General features: G+C 46.3%; 1 protein-coding gene across 1 annotated transcript; it reads left to right on the top strand.

Moving 5' to 3' along the window:
- The first annotated feature begins 1,028 nt into the window (after window positions 1–1,028).
- LOC114141098 (myosin-7B-like) lies at window positions 1,029–23,091 on the top strand. The gene is made up of 47 exons (XM_028011528.1): window positions 1,029–1,392; window positions 1,666–1,879; window positions 4,098–4,197; window positions 5,171–5,274; window positions 7,150–7,293; window positions 7,370–7,526; window positions 8,196–8,223; window positions 8,378–8,471; window positions 8,585–8,677; window positions 8,762–8,825; window positions 8,994–9,092; window positions 9,876–9,979; window positions 10,064–10,202; window positions 10,655–10,773; window positions 10,844–10,993; window positions 11,995–12,165; window positions 12,238–12,417; window positions 12,726–12,858; window positions 12,946–13,034; window positions 13,492–13,579; window positions 13,837–13,954; window positions 14,663–14,786; window positions 14,850–14,986; window positions 15,153–15,323; window positions 15,401–15,485; window positions 15,647–15,889; window positions 15,952–16,128; window positions 16,480–16,625; window positions 16,698–16,788; window positions 16,863–17,020; window positions 17,300–17,531; window positions 17,608–17,734; window positions 18,323–18,441; window positions 18,546–18,742; window positions 19,095–19,278; window positions 19,355–19,520; window positions 19,777–19,901; window positions 19,977–20,092; window positions 20,760–20,946; window positions 21,015–21,224; window positions 21,300–21,425; window positions 21,502–21,592; window positions 21,904–21,983; window positions 22,288–22,392; window positions 22,471–22,566; window positions 22,756–22,899; window positions 22,975–23,091. The coding sequence occupies exons 3-47, from the start codon at window positions 4,098–4,100 to the stop codon at window positions 22,984–22,986; spliced, it is 5,823 nt and encodes a 1,940-aa protein (XP_027867329.1). The 5' UTR covers window positions 1,029–1,392; window positions 1,666–1,879; the 3' UTR covers window positions 22,987–23,091.
- The last annotated feature ends 743 nt before the right edge of the window (window positions 23,092–23,834 follow it).

Raw genomic sequence — 23,834 nt, 5'->3', positions numbered from 1 at the left:
GCCGGTCTGTCAGTCAAACCTCTCACTGCAGAGCAGAAAAGGACAAAGATGATTCATAAACCTTTGCTGACGAAGATCAGATCAGGAGATAAGATGGGCTTCACATGTAGGTATCGGCTGATCAAGATGCCCCAAAATGAAGGAAATCGGTGCCAGAAATCGGCTGGTCGATAAATCAGTTGGTCGATAAATGTATCCTATATTACACATGTATAAAGGCTACAATATCAGAGATGCAATAAGTTTATAGCAGGTGTGTGAATGATCCAATCGTCTGACTCGTCCAGCCGGTCACATTGTTAGCAGAACCAGAGGGACCCAAAACCAAATTCTGCTTGGGGCCCTGAATAGATCTGCCCCCACCAGGGCAGATCTATTCAGACTATTTCTATGCTTCATCCTGCTTCACCATTTATTTGACATTATATTCAGAGTTTCTAACTGCACTCTCTGAACCAGTTGAAGGAAGGTTTGATTGTTTGTAGTTAATCAGTTTCTTTATTATTTAATATTTAATTATCAGTTTCTAATTCCTCAGACTGAACAGATTAAAGTCGTTTTCTATGTTTGGCCAATCGGACACAATTGTTGTATTTAAATGAACTGGTGCAGATTAATCCCATAAAGCAGTAATTCATTTATGAACTTGTAATTTCATTTATAAATATAAAAAGAGATGTTTTAAGTCAGTTTTTCTGTTTCAAATCGATATCTAACGACACTCAGCCTCTGGTACCGGATCGGTGCGTCTCGGATTATTTATTGGATCATTTAGCAGTAAGGAGGTTTTGAACTGTTGATTTTGTTCTAAATTGTGATGAATTAATTCCAGACCCAGTGGTTAACTCAGACGTTTTCATGTCTCAGATCTTCCTCCCAGATTGAGTCTAAAGCCGTTTTGGTTCAGAAGCTGCAGAAACTGATGCAAACTGCAGCAGCTTCCTCTGCTGCAGCAGTGCAGCTTCAGCAGCGTTTGTGTCTGAGCTGCAGCTGTTTGTGTCTCTCCTGGTTTTACTGCGACTTTCCCAGGGATTACAGAGAATCAGCAGGAGTTAGAGAGGAATGGTGACAAAACGGGGGGAAAATGTCAGACGGTGCGATGCCTGTCCTCTGTCCAGCCGCTGACGGACAGAGCGCTGGGACAGCTGATGGGACCGCAGCGCTGGGACTGGGATTACTGGGATCTGTGTAGCATATGAGCCACACACCAGACCCGCAGAGCCTCCGCTCTTCATCCTCTCATTCATCATCCTCAGGCTCCAGATGTCTGCCAAACGTCCACAGGAGAAATCCCAGAATAATCCTGGGTTTGCACCGACAACCCCCTGAAACCAGCCGGATTTTCTGTCTGCCGCTGCAGAAGCCGGCGGGGATCAGCTCTACCCAGGCTTGGTAAAAATAACTCAGAGTTTCATTCAGCAGCAAGTTCAAATTAATAATGTTTCAGTTTTTATTCAACCAATAATTTCATCCTAAACTTTTGAAAGATCAAAAATGTTCGAATTAATCAGAAAGTTTCTCTAAACGTATGTTTATATCAAATAAAACAATTTTTAATTCTTCATTTATTTATTTAAGGATTGAAACATTAAAATGTTGACAAATCTAGAAACTAAAATGGATTTATGATCATTTCCTGGTAAAAGTTTCCATTTGGCTGATCAGGACAGAGGAGAAGTCTGGATTTGGTTCCAACGCAACCGGATGAAGGAAGAGCAGGAAGCAGGTGGAGGTCTGACCTTATATGGCCGCCCAGTCAGACCAGTTCTCCCAGTGAGCCGCAGCGGAGGCGGTCACATGCTGGGAGCTTTTAAAGCCGAACAACCGAACTGACTTCAACCCTCAGAGAGGAAACGCTGCAGAGCTTCAGACCGGCAAGGTAGGAACAGCCTGCTGCACTACGTTACCCAGCAGCCCCGGCGGCTGCTCATCATGCTGGTGTAGAGGGGAAAAAACAAAAATCTGTTCTTTACAGTGAACTGACAATACAGTTACATTGGAGCTAGCTAAGCTAAATATTTCTAGCTAAATATTTAGTTAGGGACGATTGGCTTGAAAATAAATATTTAGTTGGCAACCTAAATATTTAGTTTCTAACTTAGCAATATTTAGTTCAACCAAAATATTTAGTTGGTTCACTAAATATTTATCTTGGTAAATTTGCAGCTAAATGCTTAGAAAGTAATATTTAGCTTCAAAACAAATATTGAGCTTAGCACCTAAATATTTAGTTAGAAATATTTAGCTCAACACGGTTAAAATTAGCTAAGCTAAATATCGCTAACTAAATAAGCTTATTAACTAAATATTTAGCTCCAACCTAAACATTTAACTAGCTTGCTTATTAAATATTTCATTTGAAATGGTGCAATTAATAAATTAATAAATAATGTGGTCAAAAAGGCTGCACAGTGGCGCAGTTGGTAGCACTGTTGCCTTGCAGCAAGAAGGTCCTGGGTTCGATTCCCGGCCGGGGTCTTTCTGCATGGAGTTTGCATGTTCTCCCTGTGCATGCGTGGGTTCTCTCCGGGTACTCTGGCTTCCTCCCACAGTCCAAAAACATGACTGTTAGGTTAATTGGTCTATCTAAATTCTCCCTAGGTGTGTGTGAATGGTTGTTTGTCCTGTATGTCTCTGTGTTGCCCTGCGACAGACTGGCGACCTGTCCAGGGTGTACCCCGCCTCCCGCCCGGAACGTAGCTGGAGATAGGCACCAGCAACCCTCCCGACCCCATTAGGGACAAGGGTGAACAGACAATGGATGGATGGATGGATGGATGGATGGATGTGGTCAAAAAAATAACACCATATATTCTTATGATTAGTTAAAAACCCGAATTATTGCTGTTAGTCTGTAAATTTCCAAATAATATTTTCCAGTCAGAAACAGAACTGCTGACAGTTTTCTTTGCTTTTTTATTTGTTAATATTTGACTTATTGAATTAATTTTTAAGATGATGTAAACAGATTTATCTGAAATAATCTCTGAGATTAATTCTATTTATTAAATAAAAAAGATTTTCAAAATTAAGTTTTTTCTTTTTTGTGACAAAGAAAAATATTTACTGTCTTATATGTGCAAAAATCTGGAATGATGCGTAAATAAAGCAACATCGCCCTCTAGTGAGGAACCTGCAGCACAGCAGGAGTCTGTGAATGTTAGTCAAACCTCCAGCAGCTGCTGTGAGGATCAGCTGAGTTTAGCGCCAGGCTTGATGAGCTCAGACGGAAACTGGACCCGCCCAGACCGCCGCTCCGCTCCGGGTCCGGCCCCCAGGACTCACCGCCTGCTGGTGAAGAGGGACTCTGGTAAAATACTCAGGCTTTTATTCTGAAAGCTCTGGAGAAGATGCAGGACTTGGCGAAGAGCCGAATCTTTGGACCGAATCGTTACTATTTCCATTTCATCACAAATGTGAGAAAAGGTTTAATATTTCCTGAAAACAAGTTAAACTTCATCCTGATTCAGTTTTTACTTCACCAAACCCGACAGGCCCGGTTCTGAAATATCTCCATGAAAAAAAGGAAAGAAAATAGAACTGAAGCGACCACCAGAGGGCGCTCTGGTCCTCCACATGCATCAGATACACTCAGTTAGTAAGTTTATAAAAAGCGTTGATGGCTGCACTTTGGTCGGTGTAAACATGGCTGATGTTAGCATCTCAGCGCTTTAGCATTAGCTTCCGCTAATCACTGTGTTGGTGTAGCCCTTTAGCATTAGCAGAACTAATGTAGCTAACGCAGTGTAGCTAACGTTTATGCTAGCCGTTTCTACCACTGGAAAACAATAAATCTGAACAATGACGTATTCACACAAAGAACTGATGTCTACTCGGTTTAGTGAGTGATTATAATTTAAAATATAGGTGAGTTTTTATACATTTACATATATATTGTTTACTTTCATAATTATCAATAAATTAAAATTTTTGAAAATAAAGACAAAAGTAACTGATTTATGTTAGATTTTTATTGTTTTCCTTTACCTTTATGTTCATGTTTTTGTTTTTTGTGACATTTCTAAACATCTGGACTCAAACTAGAGTCAGAAACTTGAGTTCAGAACTTGTTGGACTTCGTGTCTCCGTGTCCTCAGATGTCTCGTTTCCTGGACATGAAGGAGTTTGGAGAAGCTGCTCGTTATCTGCGCCTGTCCAACCTGGAGCAACTGGCTGCCAGGGCCCAGGCCTTCGATGGTAAACACATCTGCATGCATCAGGCAGAACATTATGACCACAGTCCCGATGTGGGACGTGACGCCGGGTCAGCAGGACTCGTCAACTCATCTGTCCACAGCTTCCTGCAGATCCTGGATTTGATCAAAATCTGGAGAATTTAAAGTTAAACGATGAACCCAAACTTATTTTGCAAGTTTAACGGTTTTGTGTCCTGCTATTGTCAAATGCATGAGAACAGGAGGTGGAAAATACTCAGCGATCTGTAATTATTCCTAATAGTTTTCTGTCCTGATAAAAATAAAATTCAAATCCAGCAGATTGTTCTCTTTGAGCTGCTGGTTGTAAATTTACTCAGTCAAACATTAACAGCAATAATTTGGGTTGTTCAGTCTGTCATGAGAGAAGATGAACCGTCTTCATTATTCAGTCATGTTTTCACCATGTTAATCATTCATTTATAAATGTGACAGTTTTAAACTAAATATTTAGTTAGCAAGCTAAATAGTTAGCTAATATGCTAATTCACTTGCCAATAAGTGGACCACAAACAGACCTGGGTCTCACTAATCTTTGTATAAACTTCTCACCAAATAAATAATATTTGTTGAGCAAGCTAAATATTTAGCTAAATAAACACTTTGCTTCTAATTAACTAAACATTTGTCTAACATTTAGTCTGTAAACTAAATGTTTAGCTAAATATTTAGTTTTTAAGTGTGACATTTAAAAATAAATGAATAACTTGATTAACAAATATAAATCGCCATTTTTTAGTCTTATGACAGAAAACAACCCAAATTATTGCTGCTCATATTTAACTGAGTAACTTTAGAAATGGTCTACATGCCTCTGGAGAATATCTGATGCTCTAAATGTAAAAACACATAACCAGTCATATGCTTTTGCCTGAGGGACATTATGACCACTTGCCCTGCCAGTGGTCATAATGTTTTGCCTGGTATCTGATGCATGCAGATCTAAACTCTTCCAGGGACGAAGCGCGTTTGGCTGCCGGATGAAGCTGAAGCGTACATCGAAGTGGAGGTCAGAGAGCTGAACGGAGACAAAACCACGGTGGAGACCAGAGACGGACGGGTTAGCTAACCGCTATGCTTCAGTTAGCCCAGCTAGCTTAATACTTAGTATTATTTAGGGAAAACTAAGCTTGGGTGCTTAAAACTTTTATAAAGAATAATCTTTTTATAAATTTGTAGAAACTGTCACCATGTTGTAACAGTTTAATATGAAACAGAAAAAAATTTGAGCTCTTCTTTGTTCACCTGATGCTAACTGCAAACAACCAATCAGAGCCAGGAGGCCGGTCTTAGCGCTGTCAATCAGCCTGTGTGCGTGCCATTCACCCTGACCCGCCTCACTCTCCCCTGTGCTACACCTTCTCCCCATCAGCAGTGAATGTTGTGAACGCTAAAGATAGTTAGCGTAGCCACTAATAACAATTAGCAACACATTCACAAGGATGATTGGCAGCACTAAGCCCTTCCTACTGGCTCTGATTGGTTGTTTTTGGAGGGATTGGTGGTAATAATATTGTTGATGTTTTCACAGATTATCACCACATGCTGACAGTTTTAACAAATAGAAGAAAAACATTTTTTAATAAAAGTTCATTACTGCAGCTTTAAGTCAAAGTCATTCAGTTTTTATCTCACAAGGTCAAAGGTCAAAAAAATCTTTAAAGAATCAGATTTTCCTGATTTAAATATGAATGTCCAGCAGCACAGCATTGATTATTTAGTTTGTGTGATTTAAACACTACAGTCTGAAACCGACCCGATATGCAGAACTTCTGCTAACAAGATCAATCCAAGCACCTGCTATATAATAACCAATATAGGCATGTTGCATATCTATATAATGGGCAAAAGCTCATCTAAATGATAACAACAAAATATTCTACCTCAACAACACCCAACTCAAACACTAAGCATTTTAAAAAAACATAATTAGATGCTAACGACTCACAGCTGGTAAAAACGCAGCAACAAGTTCTGCCAACACAAACTATAGTACCTTTATTTTGAAACTTGAACCAGTCAAAAAAAAAAAACAACAACATGAAAACTGAAACAAACCCAAACAGTTGATCATAAAGACTGATATGATAACCAGATAACCTCTATTTCCCTATGGGATTAATAAAGTTTAACCTAACCTAACTTAACCTAGCCTAGCCTAACCTAACCTAGCCTAGCCTAGCCTAACCTACCCTAACCTAACATAACCTAGCCTAGCCTAACCTAACCTAGCCTAGCCTAGCCTAACCTACCCTACCCTAACCTAACCTAACCTAACCTAACCTAACCTAGCCTAGCCTAGCCTAACCTACCCATGATGCTCCTGAGATTCTGACATACATGAGATTCATTTTGGGGACGTCATTTCTGAGAACTCCAAAAAATTTCCTCTGGTACAAAGAGGCTGATTAGAGAAGATGTTTAAGATGCAGACCTGGACCTGGTCCTGGTATTGGACCTGGACCTGGACCTGGTCCTGGACCTGGCATTGGACCTGGACCTGGTATTGGACCAGGACCTGGACCTGGTCCTGGATCTGGTCCTGGTATTGGACCTGGACCTGGTCCTGGATCTGGTCCTGGTATTGGACCTGGTATTGGACCAGGACCTGGACCTGGTCCTGGACCTGGTATTGGACCTGGACCTGGTATTGGACCAGGACCTGGAGCTGGTCCTGGACCTGGTATTGGACCTGGACCTGGTATTGGTCCTGGTATTGGACCAGGACCTGGTATTGGACCAGGACCTGAACCTGGTCCTGGACCTGGTATTGGTCCTGGACCTGGTCCTGGTATTGGACCTGGTCCTGGCCCTGGCCCTGGTCCTGGTCCTGGTCCTGGCCCTGAACCTGGATCAGGACCTGGTCCTGGACCCGGTCCTGCTGAGGGTCTCACGGCAGCAGACCCAGCCATCCTGACGATCTGCTGTGTTTCAGTTCCTGATGGTTAAAGAAATCGACCTGCAGCCGATGAACCCGCCGAAGTTCGACATGCTGGAGGACATGGCGTTGCTGACGCACCTGAACGAGGCGTCGGTTCTCTTCAACCTCCGGAGGCGCTACAGCATGTGGATCATCTATGCAAGTATCACAGGAAGCTTCTGGAGCCGGACCTCAGGAAACCACTTCCTCTCATCTGCATCTCTCTGTGCCGCAGACGTACTCCGGCCTGTTCTGCGTGGCGGTCAATCCCTACAAATGGCTGCCGGTTTACTCGTCGCCAGTGGTTACGGCTTACAAAGGGAGGCGCCGAGTGGACACGCCCCCCCACATCTACGCCATCGCTGACAACGCCTACAGCGACCTGCTGAAGAGTGAGTCGCTGTGAGCGGAGACTGACCGCAGCCAGGCAGGAAGTCAGGAACAACCTCAGCTGGAGGCGCCGTCTGTAAAGTTACTCAAACAACAACTGCAGTAATTCGGGTTGAAACTAAATATTTAGTTAGAAAGCTCAATATTTAGCTAAAAATTAAACTAGGTTAGCAAATTTAGCATTAAGCTCAATTTAGTTAGCCAGGTAAATATTTGGCTCCAAACAAACAAAGCTCTTTGTTACCAAGCTAAATATTTAGTTTGGAAAGTAAATAAAGTCAGAGGTCAGAAAATTTAGTTTTTAGCTCCAAATTTACTAGACAGCTGGGAAGCTAAATGTTTAGCTCCAAACTAAATGTTTAGTTAGCGAGCTCAATATTTAGTTTGTAAAGTAGTTATTAGCTAACAATTTAGTTTGGAGCTCTAATGAAAATATTTAGTTTGTAAACTAAATATTTTAACCTGAATATTTTAATTGCAGCTAAATGTGTTGATGTAAAGTTGAGTCTGTAACTCTGCAGCTCTAACTCACCTACCTGAGTTCAGGTGTTCCACCAGGTTCTGTTCATTCATCACCATCCAAACAAAATACAGAAAACAATAATTACTAAACCCAAACTACCGAAAGGTTCTTCAGATTTGGTCATTCCGGGTTTAACTTCCCTCCACAGATCGAGAGAACCAGTCGATGCTCATCACGTAAGTCCGAAAAAATGACAATTATTACGAAAAGCTGCAGTTTGTACAAATTTTTACATATTTGTTGAAACCATGTTGGGACATTTTGGTGTCAGTGAATAAATAAATCCAGCTGCTCTGATTCTCTCTCTGGACCGGGCCGGTTCTGATCCAGCGGAGAGTCTGGAGCCGGAAAAACCGTCAACACCAAGAGAGTGATCCAGTACTTCGCCACCGTGGCGGCGCTGGGAGAGAACGTCAAGAGAGGAGTAAGACTGGTTCTGGTTCTGTTAACGTTTGGACTCTGGTTCTGGTTCTGGTAACGTTTGGACTCTGGTTCTGGTTCTGGTAACGTTTGGACTCTGGTTCTGGTTCTGTCCAGCGCTCCCTGGAGGACCAGATCATCGAAGCCAACCCGGCCATGGAGGCGTTCGGAAACGCCAAAACGATCCGGAACGACAACTCGTCCCGCTTTGTGAGTGCCGCGATCTGATTGGCCAGTAGCTCCAGAGGGGGCGGGACTGCTCAGCCTGTGACTGAATCTGATTGGACATTTCAGGGAAAGTTCATCAGGATCCATTTTGGTCCGACTGGGAGGCTGGCGTCTGCCGACATCAACATCTGTGAGTCTAATTATTTTATCTAAACTCTTCAGGACGTCCAGAGCTTCAAGGCAACAAGTTTAATGATTATTTTATGAAAAACTGATTTTCTTTGCAATTTCCAACAACTTTGAAATTTGCACAAAGAACTGACAGCAGAAGATCAGCCTGATTGTGTTTTTCCTCCAGATCTCCTGGAAAAATCCAGAGTCGTGTTTCAGCAACCAGGAGAGAGAAGCTACCACATCTACTACCAGATCCTGTCCAATCACAAGCCAGAGCTGCAAGGTAACCACGCCCACCGCTATGACATCATCAAACAGCTGGAATAAATCAGGTTGAAACACAGACGGAGAGAACGACCTGCACAGACCCGGAAAACCCTGCAGGACCGAGAACTGAAAAATAAACTGAATCATTTTCTTAATAATAATAATAATAATAATAATAATAATCATCTGATTAAATCTTAAAGAAAATCAAACGCAAATGACAATAATATCAGTTTGTCTAAACAAAAACTCTCCTGTTTGTATTTACATAAATTCTTCTTCAGTAAAGTTTTCATATCTGGTCCTTCTGTCAGATTTCTTTACTATCAACATGAAGCATTAAAAAAAACATTTTAAAGTCTTGTTATCATGTTAGCTCAGCATGTTTTACTGTTTACATGTGGCGCCCCCTGCTGTTTGGACCTGATTTTACATGTTCATTTTTCTGAATTAACGTCTTAAAATCATTTAGTTTCATCTAAATGTTTGAAATTCTCTGTTAATGCATTCTGCCTCATTTTGGTCCTTTGCTTCAAACCCAACAAACCAGATGGACATTTTCTCCACATTAAAACCATTAAAACCATTAAAAGCAGCGAAGAAGCAGCAGAAAATCTTCTCAGATCTCACAGGGTGTGTTTATGGAAACTATGGAGTTAGCATAAACTAAACATTTATCTCTAAGCTAAATATTTGGCATTATGGCATGGAAACTCGGAAATGTTTCATCTTATTTTCTGGATTAAAGATGTGGCGCCCCCTGCTGTTTGGACCTGATTTTTCGGTCGATGTGTTGCAGACCTGCTGCTGGTGACCACCAACCCCTACGACTACCACTTTTGCTCCCAGGGCGTTACCACGGTGGAGGGCGTCAACGACGGCGAGGAGCTGAGTCTCACTGACGTAGGCGACCTTGGTGACCCCCGACCCGCCTCCTGTCTGCCCCCTGCTGGGGGATAATCTGTGGTTCCTGTCTGTCTGCGGCAGCGCGCCATGGACACTCTGGGATTCACTGCGGAGGAGAAGCTCGGCTGCTACAAACTCGTTGGAGCCATTATGCACTTTGGGAACATGAAGTTCAAGAAGAAGCAGAGAGAAGAGCAGGCTGAAGCCGATGGGACAGAAAGTAAGACATGTTGGTTTCCTTCAGCAGACACAGGGAGCCACAAACTAAATATTCAGATTAAAACTAAAGTCTAAATATTTACCTGCATACTAAATATTTAGTTACAGACTAAATATTTACCTCTAAAATAAATACTTAGCCCCAACTACACATTTAGTTTACAAACAAAATCTTAAAATTTTTGTCTAAACTAAATATTTACCATTAAAATAAATATTTATTTACTTTGTAAGCTAAATAATTAGTTTGGTGCTAAATATTTACCTGTAAAGAAAATATGTACCTTGCTAACTAAATATGTAGCTTGCTAGCTACATATTTAGCTTGCTAACCACAGCATAGACCCTTGATGAATCCCTCAGCCCTGATATCTCTGGGACCCATGAATACTAGAAGCTTCATATGAAGTGATTTCCTTCCTGGATCTTTCTGGGTCTGTCTCGTGTTTCCAGGTGCTGACAAGGCGGCGTACCTGATGGGCATCAGCTCCTCAGAGCTGCTGAAAGGACTCCTGAACCCCAGAGTCAAAGTTGGAAACGAGTTCATAGTGAAAGGGCAGACAGTGGAGCAGGTGATCAGCAGATCCGGCCCAGATCCACGGTGAAGTGGATTTAAAATGACCGGAGGATGTTTGTGTCCAGGTGAACTACGCGGTGGCAGCTCTGTCCAAAGCCACGTACGACCGAATGTTCAAGTGGCTGGTGGGGCGGATCAACTCGTCTTTGTACACCGCTCTGCCTCGTCAGTACTTCATCGGAGTCCTCGACATCGCTGGGTTTGAGATCTTCGAGGTAAAGAAGAAACATTTAAAGGATCATGTTTTCAGGTTTTAATGTCTGCACTTAGAAAATCAAAGCAGAATTAGCAGATTTAGTTTGATTTAAAGAAACTGAAGTTTTTCTGAACCTGATTTGCACCAAAGGAGCCAACGAATCTGAGTTTGCTCCTAAAACTGTCAGGAGGTCCAACTGACATGTGAACACAGTGTTTAGTAAAGACCAGTGGTTAGCTAAATAGTTAGCTGCACATTATTATAAACATTAGTTCCGTTCAGATGCTATACCAATATGTTAATTAGCAGAAGCTAATGCTAAAGGGTTGATACCCTCCCTCAGTGGTAGGCACCGCTAACTGCGCTAACCCTGAATAACTAGTCATAAACATCAGTTCCGCTAACATTAACCTACATGGTAATTAGCAGAAGCTAATGTGTTAAAATGCTAACTTCAGCCATGTTGATATCCACCATGTAAATTACTCTCAACAGAATCAGATTCGTTATACAACACATTCTGTGGAACAGACCTTCAGTTTGTAGTTATTGGGTTTCGCTAACTCTGTTAGCACGCATCACACCAGTACATTTTAGACATTTACTGTACTTCTACAGCAATGGATTCTGGGTACAAAACACATATCATCTGCTGCACTGCATCATGGGTGGAGCATGTGGGGAAACTGACCTGCTGCATAAACAGACTTCAGAATAAGAGCATGAATATAAACAGCTAACTTCTTAAATATTCTTAACAGCTAAAAATCAAAACAGACGTTGATCTTTATTCAACTGAAAGTTTGCAAAACAACCCAGTAAATTAGTGCTTTGGAAGGCAGCGCTAGGAAAGCTAAGTGCGCTAAACATTTTCAATGTTAGCAACAATGCTAACCAAAAAAATTAGCAATGGAACTAGCGCATCAGCAGAAGAGTGCGTCCCACTGCTAAAGACAGGCTTCCTGTTGGACTCCTGCTGGTAAACGCTCCTCAGATCCATCATGTCTCCTTCTCCTGCAGCTCAACAGCTTCGAACAGCTGTGCATCAACTTCACCAACGAGAAGCTGCAGCAGTATTTCAACCACCACATGTTCATCCTGGAGCAGGAGGAGTACAAGACCGAGGGGATAGAGTGGACCTTCATAGACTTCGGTCTGGACCTGCAGGCCTGCATCGACCTCATTGAGAGGGTGAGTCTGCTGGTCGCCTGGAGGAGGAGAGTCTACATGCAAACACTGAACTGCTGCTGTCTGTGTGCGAAGCCAATGGGAATCCTGTCCATCATGGAGGAGGAGTGCATGTTCCCCAAGGCCACGGACCACAGCTTGAAAACCAAACTGTTCGACCACCACCTGGGGAAATCCCCCAACTTCCAGCGCCCACGGCCCGACAAGAAGCGCAAATACGAGACCCACTTTGAGCTGGTTCACTACGCGGGAGTGGTGGGTACCTGGTTCTGTTCTGGTCCAGTTGGTATCACTTCAGACCCAGAACTGGGCCTCCTGGTAGCTATTCCACCTGAGGCTGTCTGAAGGCATGGGAGGATGGATGGATGGTTGGTTGGATGTATGGCTGGATGTATGGTTGGATGCTTGGCCTCTGGCTGGTTGGTTGGATGTATGGTTGGATGCTCGGCCTCTGGCTGGTTGGTTGGATGTATGGTTGGATGCTCGGCCTCTGGCTGGTTGGTTGGATGTATGGTTGGATGCTCGGTCCCTGGTTGCCCTGACTCCTGCTGCGTTGCCTGCAGGTTCCCTACAACATCACCGGTTGGCTGGATAAGAACAGAGATCCTCTGAATGAGACGGTGGTCGCTCTGTTCCAGAAATCCTCCAACAAGCTGATGGCCGGGCTTTTTGAGAACTACGTCTGCTCTGAGACAGGTACGGCAGCGCCGAACTCACAAACCGCCAGCAACCGCCAGCAACCGGCAACAACTGGCAGCAACAAACAGTCCCTTGTCCTGTTAGCCGCAGTGTCAGCTGGTGACCACAAGGGGGAGACCAAGCACAGGAAGAGGAAGGCTGCTTCTTTCCAGACGGTTTCACAGCTGCACAAGGTGAGTCAGAACGGCGTGAGAAAAGCTACAACTGAGGAGATGAACGGACCAACGGGGCCATTCATGATGAAACGTTCAGTCTTTGTCGCATTTTATCTGATTCTTTTCATATTGTTGGGAAAATGTGCTGAGATATTACTGACATTCTTTTAATGACAAAATCACAAGATAGTTTACAGGTTCCTCATTCATTATCATGAGGAGACGGATGATGACAGAATATATAAAAAACAAAATGGAGTCTGAATTCTCCTTCCCTCTGGAGGAAAACGAATGTTTAATGAGACATGAGAGGATCTGTGTCTTCAGTTTCAGCGTGAGGGACAAAGACATCTGAGATCCATCAGGAGACGTCTGTCCGTCTCCTGAAGTCGTCCTCACATTGAGTCCTGCGCCAACCAGCAGGAAGTCGTATTTACGCACGGCGTAAAGTTTCCTTCTCTCTGCTTAACGGCAGGAAAACCTGAACAAGCTGATGGCCAACCTCCGCAGCACTCAGCCTCACTTTGTTCGCTGCATCATCCCAAACGAGACCAAGAGTCCAGGTAACCCGGTAACCAGGTAACCCAGTAACCAGGTAACCCGGTAACCAGGTAACCCAGTAACCAGGTAACCCAGTAACCAGAGAAACCAGTCGGCAGGTTTGATGATGTTCCTGAAATGGCTCTGGGTACTTGGTCTTCCTGGTGAACGTGTGTTGGTCGTTTGGACGGGTGTGTGTGTGTGTGTGTGTGTGTGTGTGTGTGTGTGTGTGTGTGTGTGTGCGCGCCTCCTGCTGAGGGGACCGGTGTGTGTCTCCCAGGTGTGATGGATCCCTTCCTGGTGCTCCACCAGCTCAGGTGTAACGGAGTCCTGGAGGGGATCCGGATTTGCCGGAAAGGCTTTCCCAACCGAATCGCTTACGCCGAATTTAAACAGCGGTGAGTCCCGAACTTTAACCCGACACAGGAACTCTGGGTCAAAGGTCAGAGCCGGTCCCCTGTGATCTGGACGTAGCGGCCATCTTTAAAGCCCCCCAGCCTCTCAGAAGGGTTTTCTTCTTTGAACTTTGACCTTTTCACTTTTTCACTCGACTCTGAGCCACGAATGTCAGTGGATGATGACGTTATGTCATAAAACTGGCAAATAACCCGTTAAAATGGCCTCCCTGTTACCATGGCAACATAGGATAAAATGCCCCAGAAGTTATTCCGATAAACGATATATTGTTGTTTTGAGACCATTTTCAGTAACATGATGGTAATAATGGCATAATAATGTAAGAACACATTTAAAAACTGATGAACATTTGGAACTGGAAGACATTTTAAATATCCAAACAAAACAGATGAAATCTCTGGAAACAAAATGATCCTTTAATAAAAGGACGAACTCAGACCAAAACATCAGACTGAAGAAGTTATTATCCAATAAATCATGCAAAATGAAATTATTGCGTTTGTTTTCATTTCTCAGGCGATGAATTGATTTATTCCTTACTGTGACGGGCCTAAACATGGATTTAAACAGGTTTAATCTCTAGCATTTATTAGCTGAATCTTTTTCATGCTGATGAACTGAAGGACGATGCATCGCTCAGGTTTCACCTTCAGCTCTGGGATTCTCCTGACTCGTGGTTTTCCTGTCAGGTATCGGATCCTGAACCCGTCTGCGATCCCGGAGGACTCGTACATGGACAGCAGGAAGGCTGCAGAGAAGCTCCTGGGATCCCTGGACATCGACCACAACCAGTATAAGTTCGGACACACAAAGGTAGAAAACCAACTCAGTCCCAGTTTGACCCTAACGAATGATTCAGTAATTTGTCCTCCCCAGGTTTTCTTTAAGGCGGGTTTGCTGGGACAGCTGGAGGACATGAGGGACAGCCGTCTGTCCCACATCATCACCACGGTTCAGGCCAAGTGCCGGGGGAAACTGATGAGGATGGAACTTCAGGAGCTGAAGCTGAAGAGGTCAATATGGCCGCCATCAGTCTTCCTGTTTCCTGCAGCAGCCATGTTGGAGAACAATGTTCAATCATTCATGTGTAGAAGATCCAGGTTTTTACTCCAACTCAGGCGGTTCTGGTAAAACCCGGACCGGACTGTGAAGCCGGATGTCTGTGGTTCTTCCTGTCAGGGACGCCTCCACGGTGATCCAGTTCAACCTCAGGGCCTTCTTCTCGGTGCGCACCTGGCCGTGGATGATGCTCTTCTATAAGCTCCGCCCCCTGCTGAAGAGCGCCCAGGTGGAGAAGGAGCTGGCCGCTCTGAAGGACGACTTCGCCAAGTTGAAGGAAACGTTTGAACGGTCGGCTTCCATGTTAGAATGAAACATCTGCAGAACGTTCTCCTGAGTTCTCTGACTGCTGGGCTTTTCTTCATCAGGTCAGAGGTCAAGCGGCAGGAGGCCGAGCAGCGGCAGGTGGTTCTGGTCCAAGAGAAGAAGGATCTGGCTCTGCAGCTGCAAGCTGTAAGAAACACTGAGCCTTCAGTTTCACCTCCAAATCTTTCTTCCTTCTTCAGACCATAAAACGCTTTAAAGATCTTCGGGGCCGTTTGGGTCGGAGCCAACAAAACAGAAACAATCTTATTTAAAATATTAAGAGTCTAGTTTTTAATCTTCCTTATCAGGAGCAGGACAACCTGATGGACGCAGAGGATCGCTGCAACCAGCTGATCCAGTCCAAAATCTCTCTGGAGTCCAAGCTGAAGGAGATGCAGGAGCGTTTGGAGGACGAAGAGGAGGCGAGCGCCAGCCTGACGTCCAAGAAGCGTCACCTGGAGGACGAGGTGCTGTCCCTGAAGAGAGACGTGGACGACCTGGAGATGACGCTGGCCAGAGTGGAGAAGGAGCGGCATGGAGTGGAGAACAAGGTGCGGCGCCTCGCAGCGTTTCACAGCTGCAGCAGCAGGCTGAACCTCTCCGCTCCCTGCAGGTGAAGAACCTGACCAACGAGATGGTCGTCCTGGACGAATCCATCGCGTCTCTGAGCAGAGAGAAAGCTGCTCTGCTGGAGGCTCACCAGCAGGTGCTGATCGACCTTCAGGCTCAGGAGGACAAGGTCAACATGCTGGCCAAGGTCAAAGCCCGTCTGGAGCAGCAAGTGGATAACGTAAGAAAAGTTCAACTGGGCAGCTTTGGACAGCGCTAACCAGCAGGCTAACTGTTCCAAACCTAAGTCACTAATCAGACCAGCTAATGCTAACGCAACAAACCAATACGGTATTTAGTAGAAGCTAATATTAACAAGCTAAAGTTTATTCACTTTATTCAAGTGAAAGTTTACAGAACAGCCAAACACGTCAGTTTAGAGTTTATTCAGAAAAACGCCAGTTTTGGTGAAATTAAAGGCTCTAAACTTTAGCCAAACCAACCAGTTCCAGATGGCAGGAAAAGGTTCCTGCTCATCTAAACAGTTTGTGGTTCATCTACGGGACGCTGTGATGTCATATCCTCTCTGCAGGTTGAAACCTCCCTGGAGCTGGAGAAGAAGACTCGGTGTGACCTGGAGAGAGCGAAGAAGAAGCTGGAGGGCGACCTGAAGCTCTGCATGGACTCAGTGAAGGACCTGGAGAACCAAAAGGAAAATCTGGAGGAGAGACTGAAGAAGTAAGATCAGCCTTTCGCTAAAAGTAACCAGGCAAAAACTAATGTTTGTGATTCCACTTTTCTGCTCCAAAGGAAAGACTCTGAGTTGGTTCAGTTCCATGAGAGGCTGGAGGACCAGCAGACTCTGAGTGATCAGCTTCAGAAGAAGATGAAGGAGCTGCAGGTGGGTCACAGAACCGAAGGTTTCCGGATCTTCCTCTGATCCTGGATGCTTCAGTGGTTCGGCTGCTCCTGCAGACCCGAATCGAGGAGCTGGAGGAGGCGCTGGAGGCGGAGCGGGCGTGTCGCGTCAAAGCCGAACGTCAGAGGAACGACATCGCCACGGAGCTGGAGCAGCTGGGAGAGAAGCTGGAGGAGGCAGGAGGAGCTTCAGCGGCTCAGGTGGCTCTAAGCAGGTAGTTCACCTCCAGAGTGATGACAGGAAAATCCACTGCTCAATCATAAACAACCCGAAGGATCCAAGAACGCTTCTGAAGGGACAGAATGCAGCACCAGGTCCAGTTAGAGCATCATCGGTTAGACGAGGCATCAGGGAAGATGGAGGCCAGGAAGCTCAACTGCAGCAGCTTCCTGTGTCTCAGGGTCTTAAAGATGTACAGCAGTCACAGGATAAAGGGGCTAAAACTAAACCTGCTCAGTCTGTTTCCAGTAACTTTAGTTGATTTGCTCAACAGGAAGCGAGAGGCGGACTTGCAAAAGATGCGGCGGGAGCTGGAGGAGGCGGGGCTTCACCACGAGGCCGTAGCGGCCAGTCTGAGGAGGAAGCACTCAGACTCGGTGGCGGAGCTCAGCGAACAGATCGACGCTCTGCAGAGAGTCAAACAGAAACTGGAGAAGGAAAAGACCGAGATCCGACTGGAGGCCGACGACCTGGCTGTCAGCGTGGAGCAGCTCAGCCGAGCCAAGGTGAACCAGAACTTTAACGTGGCTGGTTTGGTTCTGCTGCCTGCAGGTAATTCTGACTGATGCTCCTCTGATGCAGGGGACAGTGGAGAAGATGTGCCGGGTGATTGAGGACCAGCTGAATGAAAGCCGGAGCAGAGCGGATGAGCTGCAGAGGCAGCTGGCTGAGGTTTCTGCTCAGAAAGCCCGAGCTCTGACCCAAACTGGTAAAACACACAGGATGGAATGAATGAATGACCAAACAGCCATCATCAATGATGGTGAACATTAAACTCAGGCTAAAGCCCACTGGGTCCTGGAGTAAACATTAGTCAGGTTTCTGAGGGCTCCAGGTTCTGGTTCTCCACAGAACCAGACAGACTCCTGTCCTTCCAAAGCGTTCAGCATCATTCTGTCACTGTGGAACCATTACTGGCAGTTTGGGTGAGTCTACCTGCTGCTGCTTTAGAGATCAGGACAGCAGAGACACGAGACCAGACCTGCTGCCACTTCCTGCTCTGGTCAGGAGAAGAAAGTCGTGATGTTAGCATGTTGCATCAGATACAGACCTGATGCTTTCAGGGAACAAATGTTTCCCACAGAAAGATGGAGGTTAGAAGAATAAGTGTTGATCTGAGATTGTTTGGTCATCTGGTGGAAACAGCTGAATGTCATCTGCATCAGATCGATGACAGAAGAAACAGCAGCACAGCTGACTAAAACCGAGAACAGCTGAGTCTGTGGAAACTTTCTGTCCTGAAGGACACAAAGAAATGGTCAGACTGATAATCAGATCATTCCTGTTCTGTTCTCAGCTGAGTATGGCCGCCGTTTAGAGGAGCGGGACGCCCTGATTGGTCAGCTGCAGCGCTTCAAGGCTAGCCTTAGCCAAGACACTGAGAATCTGAAGAAGCAACTGGAGGAGGACAGCAAGGTAACACTGAACCCATCCCATGCAAAGTTCTGCGCTTTAAGTGGAGACAACAATCTAGAAAGATGTTTGCTGAGTCTCTCACCATGTCTGCATGTCTGCTGAAGGCCCGGGTTGCTCTGGCTCACGCTGTCCAGGCGTCCCGTCACGACTGCAGCCTGCTGAAGGAGCAGCTGGAGGAGGAGCAGGAAGCCAAAGCCCAGCTGCAGAAGGCCTTGTCTCAAGCCAACGGCCAGGCGCTCCAGTGGAGAGCCAAGTATGAGACAGAAGCTGTGCTGAAGATAGAGGAGCTGGAAGAGGCAAAGTAAGAAGACACTGATGGTTCCACTCCGACCCAACCGGCCCAAAGCGTCCAGGTTCTGAAGCTTAGACATGTTCACTTAGCTGATGAGAGATTCTGTTTCGATGGGGTCAGAGGGTTGGTTTCTATATGTTGGTGGTGTTTCTGTGATCTCAGTTTTTACATCACTGAGGGTTCTAGTGGAACAACCAAAGTTTCTCTACAGAACTGGTCCCAGGTAAAACCTGGACCGGCCTTCAGCCCGTCGCTCACACAGCCTGGACCCAGCTGGCCGCGGGTTCCTCCCTGTGGCGCAAGAGGTTGAAACCCAGAACCCTGTGCTGTACGTCTCAGGGTTCTGTTCTGATGTTTGCAGGAAGAAGTTAGTTGTGAAACTGCAGAGTGCGGAGGAAGCCACCGAGGCGGCTCAGGCTAAGAGCTCCTCACTGGAGAAAACCAAGCAGCGTCTGCAGGCCGAGGTCGACGACCTGGCGGCTGAGCTGCTGCGCTCCAACGCCGCCGCTCTGGCTCTGGACAAGAAGCAGCGAAACTTTGACAAGGTTGGTCCAGAAACAGAAACCCGACTCAACAAGCTGTAGAGGTGGAAAGTGGACCTGTGTGTGACGTGTGACGCAGCTGCTGAGCGACTGGAAGCTGAAGGAGGAGGAGGGTCAGGCGGAGCTGGAGGCATCCCAGAAAGAGTCTCGCAGTCTGAGCACAGAGCTGTTCAAACTGAGGAGCAGCTATGAAGAGGCTCTGGATCATCTGGAGACGGTCAAACGGGAAAACAAAAACCTCCAAGGTACCAAGACCCTGGTCTGCTGGACCGGGTCTGATCAGAGCCAAACGTTTAGAGAAGAGATGGACGATTAAATATGATGTTTGACTATCGATACAGACACACACCTTACTGTTAGTCCTGTTCACTCACTGCTGAGCCGTTTGTTGACGTGTCCGGCGGGCCTGAGCATGTGGGGACGTTTAGAGTTCAGGACAAGAGAATCAGAGAAACGTCTTCCTACCAGAACCAAACATCCCTCATTTCTGCCTTTTCCCAGAGGAAATCCTCGAGTTGACCAACCAGATTGGAGAAGAAGGGAAAACCATCCATGAGCTGGAGAGAACGAAGAAGATCCTCCATATGGAGAAGAGTGACATCAGAGCTGCTCTGGAAGAGGCAGAGGTAAGACTCCTCCTCAGTCCAGGTACCTGTGAACTCACCGGACCGGTTGACTGGACCGGTTCCCACTCCACCCAGGGAACGCTGGAACACGAGGAGAGCAAGAACCTGAGATTCCAGATGGAGCTGCAGCAGATTCGGAACGAGATCGAGCGAAAGATTGCAGAGAAGGACGAAGAGATGGATACGCTCAGGTACCTGACGCCTTAAAGCAGCCAATCAGAAACATTCAAACTGCATCTGGTGGCACAGATCGGTTCTGAAATGAAAGAGAACCCAAAGGCAGAGGAGGTCTGACAATGAGCTGGGTGAGGATTGGACGGATCATCCATGGACTGTCTGAGTCCATCCATCATTCCAGCGAAATCTGGATCAGAAAAGTCAACATGAAAACTCCTGAAGTTTAGAGAAACATTTAAGTTTCTCGATTAGCCAGACTTTAAAATGCTGTGAGGATGAACTGCATGTGAAGATGGTGAAAGTTCTGCACACAGCATGAGGCAGTGAGCATGAGAAAATTAAATCTGTAGTTCAGGTCAGTCTCTGGATCTGGTCCAGGTCCAGAACTCGTGTCCTCAGAGTCCTGGACCTCTGCTGTCAGCTGCTGCTACTGCTGAGCTGCTTTCAGAAAACGGGGATCTGCAAATGAGACGGTTCTGGTTTAGGTGGACTGTGGCAGAACCAGTTCAAGGTGTTGAATTGTTTCCTCTGCCTCACTGACGACCCAACCAGAGTCTCAGCTGGTCAGAGGAAACGGCAGCATGTCCAGAGTTTCTCTAAACGTGCCTTCAGTCGCTCCTCTGCCCTGGTCTTTTCCCCCTGAGCCGATTCAGACAGGAAGTCTCTCGACTCTGACTCCAGGCGGAACCACCAGCGCTCTCTGGACGGCGCGCAGGCCAGCCTGGAGGCTGAGAGCCGCAGTCGCAGCGAGGCGGTTCGTCTGAAGAAGAAGATGGAGTCGGACCTGAACGAGATGGAGGTCCAGTTGGCGCACGCCAACCGGCAGGCGGCTGAGAGCCAGAGGATCATCAGACACCTGCAGACACAGGTAATCCCTCCTGATCAGGCGGTCACCGGCACATATGGGTCAGTTCCCATCACTTGGTTCTGCTGCAGGTCAAAGAGCAGCAGGCGGAGCTGGAGGATAAAGTCCAGGCAGCCAATCAGCTGCAGGAGCAGCTGGTTCTGTCGGAGCGCCGCAGTGCGCTGATGGCGGCAGAAGAGGCGGAGCTGAGAGCGGCGCTGGAACAGACCGACCGCGTCCGAAAGACGTGTGAAAACGAAATGCTGGAGGCGGCAGAGAGAGTCGGCCTGCTCAGCACTCAGGTACGGCCGCAGGCGACCTCTGACCCTTGCCGCCGCCGACATCCAGACTTTGACCCGAGGCTTCCTGCGTTCCAGAACGCGGCTCTGCTGAACCAGAAGAGGAAGCTGGAGACGGACCTGTCTCTGCTGACCGGAGAGGTGGACGAGGCCGTGCAGGAGAGCCGCAGCGCCGGAGAGAAGGCCAAGAAGGCCGTCACTGACGTCAGTCCTGACCCCTGACCCCGCGCTCGGTCAAAGCGTTTGATGCTTTGGTTGCTGAACGTCGCTGTTCCTGCAGGCGGCTCTGATGGCCGAGGAGCTGAAGAAGGAGCAGGACAGCAGCAGCCTGCTGGAGCGGATGAAGAGGAACATGGAGGCCACAGTGAAAGGTCTGGACCCGGGCCGGGATCACCACCCTGACGGAGTCCGGTCACCTCCTCTGACCAGACAAATGTTAGATCTACCAGGAAACAGGAACCTCTGTTTGGCTGGTTACCCAGAATGCATTGTGCTGTAAATATGAGTGATAAAAAGTATTAATGTTGATGCTGGGGAATGAGAAGGGATTAAAAAATGTTTTCATTAATTTAACCACAGAATATTAAAGTTAAATTCTTTCATCTCATAAACTTGTAACTGAATTAGTAATAATCTGTAGATTATATTCCAGATTAGGAGCTGAGCTGTGATGCTCTGTCAGACCTGCAGGTGAAGCTGGACGAGGCGGAGCAGGCGGCCCAGAGAGGAGGGAGGAAGCAGCTCCACAAGCTGGAGACCAGAGTGAGGAGAAGTTCTGCCGGGCTGTCGGTTCTGATCCGCTAAACCCAGAGGGATTCTGGGGGATCCGGGCTGAACCCAAACCAAACAACCTGCTGAGAACAAGGAGCTTCTGCTTGTAGCTTCAGAACCCAAACACACATTAATGTCCTTAAGTTTCCAAACCCCAAAATGTTCCACTTTTCTTTAGCAAATTGATCTTGATCAATTTTTTTTTTTTACAAAAACCCTTTGATGTAACAAAATAATGGTTAAATAAAAGAATGTATTGTTCCAGAGCCTGTATCTCAGTTTCTGCTGTGTGCAGGTCAGGGAGCTTCAGCTGGAGCTGCTGGAGGAGAGGAAGAGGAGCGAGGAGTTTCAGAAGAGCCTTCGTCGCTCTGAGAGGAGAGCGAAGGAGCTATCGCTGCAGGTCTGAGCCGCCGCCGGCCGCTGCTGCTCTGGTTCTGGTTCTGTTGGGCCGCTGCTTCATTGGTTCTGTGTCCTGCAGTCGGAGGAGGACAGGAAGAATCTGCTGAGGATGCAGGAACTGATCGAGAAGCTTCAGGCCAAAGCCAAGAGCTACAAGAGACAAGCTGAGACCGCAGTGAGTGTCTGGAACGCTCAGAGCGCTTTTATTCTGAAACATCAGCAGCCTGAAAAACGCAAAGAGCTGCATCACAGGAAGGGTCAAAGGTTATCTGTAGATCAGAGTAAAGCAAACAGAGTAAAACTTTTGTTTTAACGTCTCCATCCGGTGGTTTCATTTGGTGTCATTCCCCCATCTGTCCGCCAGGAGGAGCAGGTGAGCAACACCAGCGTCCGTTTCAGAAAAATCCAACAGGACCTGGACGGTGCTGAGGAGAGAGCAGACATCGCCGAGACGGCCGTCAACAAGCTGCGGCTCCGGACCCGCGAACACAGCGGCGCGGTGGTTCTGGTGGGTCCGGCCCGGTCCGCTCTGTGGTTCACATCCAATTATTAGTTACTAACAGAAACGTTTGTTTTTCTGCAGACGAGCGACTGAGGCGGAGGTTCCTCCTGGGACCGGGTCACTGTTTTCTCTCTGCTTTGGTTCGGTTTCCTTTTGCTCTTTGTTTTTCTGTAATAAACCTTAATTATCGCAGTTTTACCAGTTTGGTTGGTTTTCTTTCTTCAGGGCTCCTGCTGCTGATTGGGTTTATTTGTCAAAATGTCAAAATAAATGTTTAATTTCCAAAATAATATTTAGCTTTCTGAATAAATTAAACTACTTCGCTCCAAAGTAAATGTTTGGCTACAGGCTAAATATTTAGCTAACTCATAACTAGATATTTATTTAGTTTGAAACTTAATATTTTTTCTCTAAGCTAGTGAAATATTTAACCAAATAAACTTGCACAGTGGTGCAGTTGGTAGCACTGTTACCTTGCAGCTAGAAGGTCCTGGGTTCGATTCCCTCGGTCTTTCTGCATGTTCCCCCTGTTCTCTCTGGGTTCTCTGGTTTCCTGTCAGGTTAACTGGTTTGTATAAATTCTCCGTAGGTCTCAGTCAGTGTGTTGTTGTCTGTCTCTGTCCTGGTGACCCGTCGGTGACCCCGTCTCTCGCCCATTGACCTCTGGAGAGGCACCAGCACCTCCGGACCCCAAAGGGTCAAGGTGTCAGAAAGGAGATGGTTTAGTTTAGCTACTCACTTATAAACTCAGTTTTAGTTAGTCGAGGTAAATATTTAGCTAAATATTGCTTTTAGTATGAAGGGTGCTTCATCAATAAAACTGACTGATTAAAACTAAATATTTAGCCTGATGCTAAATAATTAGCACTGAGCTAGCTGTTCAGTTAGTGCCGAGACCAGAGCTACTAAATATGTAGTTTGGAATAAATTTATAAATTAAT

Source organism: Xiphophorus couchianus, chromosome 24 (assembly GCF_001444195.1).
Source record: "Xiphophorus couchianus chromosome 24, X_couchianus-1.0, whole genome shotgun sequence".
In the NCBI taxonomy this organism is placed as follows: domain Eukaryota; kingdom Metazoa; phylum Chordata; class Actinopteri; order Cyprinodontiformes; family Poeciliidae; genus Xiphophorus; species Xiphophorus couchianus.
This window is presented reverse-complemented; position numbering and strand designations above follow the sequence as displayed.

Excerpts from the sequence above, each read along its gene's own strand:
- LOC114141098 (XM_028011528.1), top strand. The coding sequence starts at position 4,098 with ATGTCTCGTTTCCTGGACATGAAGGAGTTTGGAGAAGCTGCTCGTTAT. Across the intron at positions 9,980-10,063 it reads AGGAGCTGAGTCTCACTGAC|CGCGCCATGGACACTCTGGG; the intron begins GTAGGCGACCTT and ends TGTCTGCGGCAG. Across the intron at positions 16,626-16,697 it reads CTGGAGGAGAGACTGAAGAA|GAAAGACTCTGAGTTGGTTC; the intron begins GTAAGATCAGCC and ends TCTGCTCCAAAG.